Source organism: Cyprinodon variegatus, unplaced genomic scaffold (assembly GCF_000732505.1).
Source record: "Cyprinodon variegatus isolate N-32 unplaced genomic scaffold, C_variegatus-1.0 Scaffold110, whole genome shotgun sequence".
Classification (NCBI taxonomy): Eukaryota; Metazoa; Chordata; class Actinopteri; order Cyprinodontiformes; family Cyprinodontidae; genus Cyprinodon; species Cyprinodon variegatus.
Genome location: NW_015150563.1, coordinates 571,134 through 573,941, shown reverse-complemented (window position 1 = coordinate 573,941; position 2,808 = coordinate 571,134). Strand labels below are relative to the sequence as shown.

The 2,808-nt window shown below is 41.7% G+C and overlaps 1 protein-coding gene across 1 annotated transcript in view; it reads left to right on the top strand.

Moving 5' to 3' along the window:
* The window catches only part of LOC107084855 (nesprin-2-like), an 81,547-nt gene that overhangs the window by 64,485 nt on the left and 14,254 nt on the right, over positions 1-2,808 (top strand). Inside the window, exons 46-47 of the mRNA XM_015374903.1 lie at positions 689-805; positions 2,239-2,562. Coding sequence (XP_015230389.1) covers positions 689-805; positions 2,239-2,562 — 441 coding nt within the window. The remainder of the gene's footprint in view (positions 1-688; positions 806-2,238; positions 2,563-2,808) is intronic.

Here is a 2,808-nt window from a genome sequence, read left to right as displayed (position 1 = left end):
ACGCTGATAAAGTCTTTGTTCCTTAACATGAAGAGAAAATCCCAGAAACATTCAGCAGCTCTGCTCCATGACCCCTCCTCTCTGCTCATGCTGAAGGTGCACAGCACTGTTACCTGCATGCCGCTTTAGTCCTTATCTATACACATTGAGTAACTAAGAGCTAATCCGTTTAAAGCGCAGCAATTAGTAAGTTGTTACTGACTTTTATAAAGTAAGTAGTTACAGCACTAGCTCCTGATAATGTAAAAGTTACTTTAAGGCTTTATATCCGATGCTGCTTTCATGGAGAAAATAGAAAAAAGCATCAAGAAGAAAGTTTCTGCAACTTGTTTGGTGTTTATCTGTAGTTTAGGCTTAAACCTTCTACTTCTTCCTGGAAAAACAAAGATTCAGACTGCAGGCGAACCTCTCTGATGTCCAGATAAAGCAGGAGGCGCCATCGTGTCTGGGTTAGGTTCTAGGGTCCTCCTCTGATTTCTCGATGGCTTCACATGGACAGGATCCCGTCCACAAACCAAACTCTGGCTCAGTTAAAAATCTGTCAAAAATTTAGTCTGAATGCTGCTTTGCTCTGATGCCTTCCTACTCATTAAAGTTTCAGTTTAACATTAAATCCACCTTGATTTCTATAAAATGATGTTGAACAATATTTGACATCTTTGATGAAAAAATCTTTTTGGTTTTCCAGTTGAGAGAATTGGAAACCCAGCAACAGGACACTGACTGCTGGCTGGAATGTCTGCATCAGCAGCTGGACATCCTGAGAGGGAAAAGCGACGCTGAGGACAGACTTCTTGCCGCCCAGGTGAGCTGAAGCAGCTGGACTTTAAGGAGGATTAGGTTCTTGGTGGCTGAATTGGAAACATTTTCCCATTTCCCAGTGTCTGTGGGCATTTTTATCAAACACTAGTAGAAATATTGGAATTCTGCTTGTTAATAAAGAACTTTGTTTTTAAAAGCACATGAACAGCTGATGTGAAAACATCTGCTTTATAATCGCTATGTCCATATTTAGATCCAATGTATGTAACATGGAGGTTACGACCCTCAGCATCCTCTTCATCCCTCTGTGGGAGCACAGCGGTGTCTCAGCCTTCTCAGAGCATTTGTCCTCTTCAAGAGAAACCGTATTATATAAACTACAACAACGTTTCATCTCCTTTGGTGGTTAGAGAAGAATTTTGGAAGAAAACCACTTTAAGGACAGGAGGCCAGAGCAGAGGCACCGCAGCTGCTGGAGCCAAATGCAGAGAAACTGATTCCTTCACCTGAAAACCACTGAAGAACAGAAGCTAATGCTTCAATCCAAAAAAGTTAAAAAACAATCCAGTGGACTTTGTTTCCAAGTTTGAAGACCTTTATCTTCCCATCCAGGAAGAGTTTTCAATTCCAAATGTCAGAAATAGCGTTGAGTTCCAGGTTTTATACAATAGCCCAACAAAGCCTTGATTTTACGTAGAAAACATGCAAACTGAAACGGACGAACAGGTCCACCCCCTTGAAATGGGGGTCGTTTGGATTCTTTGTTAGACTGCAATGCCCGAATTAACTCTATTGCTGCATTTTAGGTTTTTGAAAGCTGAACCCTGAGTCCCGTTTTTTTTTTATTTTAACAAAGATGGCTTCCTTCACGCCCCTCTCAACCCATCTGCTAATTCTTCAGTATTAATTTTTTTATAGAATAGAATTCAATAGTTTTTCTTGTTTTTTTTTTTTACTTTTTATTTAGTATTTTTTTCAATTTTACATTAAAACAAATAAACAAATAAACAAAAAAAAGAATATGAACAGAGAAGGGCGATAAAAATACAGCAAAGGTATAACAGAGTCCGAGTTTAGTGAATGTGGGGGTCACACAAGTCTTAGAAAAGGTTTATCTGTCGTTCAAGTCTTATTGAGGGTAAGTCCTTTCCGATTTGTGTAATCAAACCATTTCCTCCACTGTTCTTTCAGGTATTTGTTCTTGATCCTTAGGTGGTAGGTCATTTCCTCCATTGTGAAGATTGAATTGAATTCAATTTTATTGTAATTATATTGTCGCAGTAAAGAGCAACAACATCCCCTCTCTGCATTTAACCCATCTTCTTGGGGAGCAGTGGGCTGCCACTGTGCGGTGCCCAGGCAGCATTGTGGGGTTAAGGTTCTTGCTCAGGGACCCAGAGTGGTAGTCTGTGGGAGTGGGGCTCGAACTCAGAACCCCTGTTGGTCTTGATGGTGACATCTCTCCCTCTGTTTTAGACCATCATGAGTTCCAAGGCTGAAGGTGATTCCAGGCTGAAGAACCTCAGCAGATGTCAGAGGGTTTGTTCTCCGGATCTTGATGAGCAGAGAAAGAAAGACATCCTGCAAAGAATACGAAACTCTGAGGATCTCTGGGCGAAGCTGCTAGAAGCTGCTCAACAAGCAGTGAGGGAAGCTAAAAGGCAGCATGCTCTGGATCTCCAACTCCGCAGCTTTGATGCCCTGAAGGAAAGCTCCAGCAGCTGGCTGGAGGACAAGCAGCAGATCCTGACCGCTCTGGATTATGAGACTGATCCAGAACAAGCCATAAAAACAGCACAGGTAGGTCTGAGGCTGCAGGAGAGGTGGGGGAAACCATAACGCTGGTCCAAACACAGATTATAAATTAAGCTACACCTTCAGACTTCCTCAGCCCAATACATTCAATTCTGTTCAGTTTATTTCTGTAGCACCAATTCACATCATGTCATCACAGTTCACCAGATCACCCAGTCAGACTGATTTAAAGTTTTCTATCTAAGGAAAACCAACTGATTGCTTCGACTCATTGACTCTTCAGCAATCCCT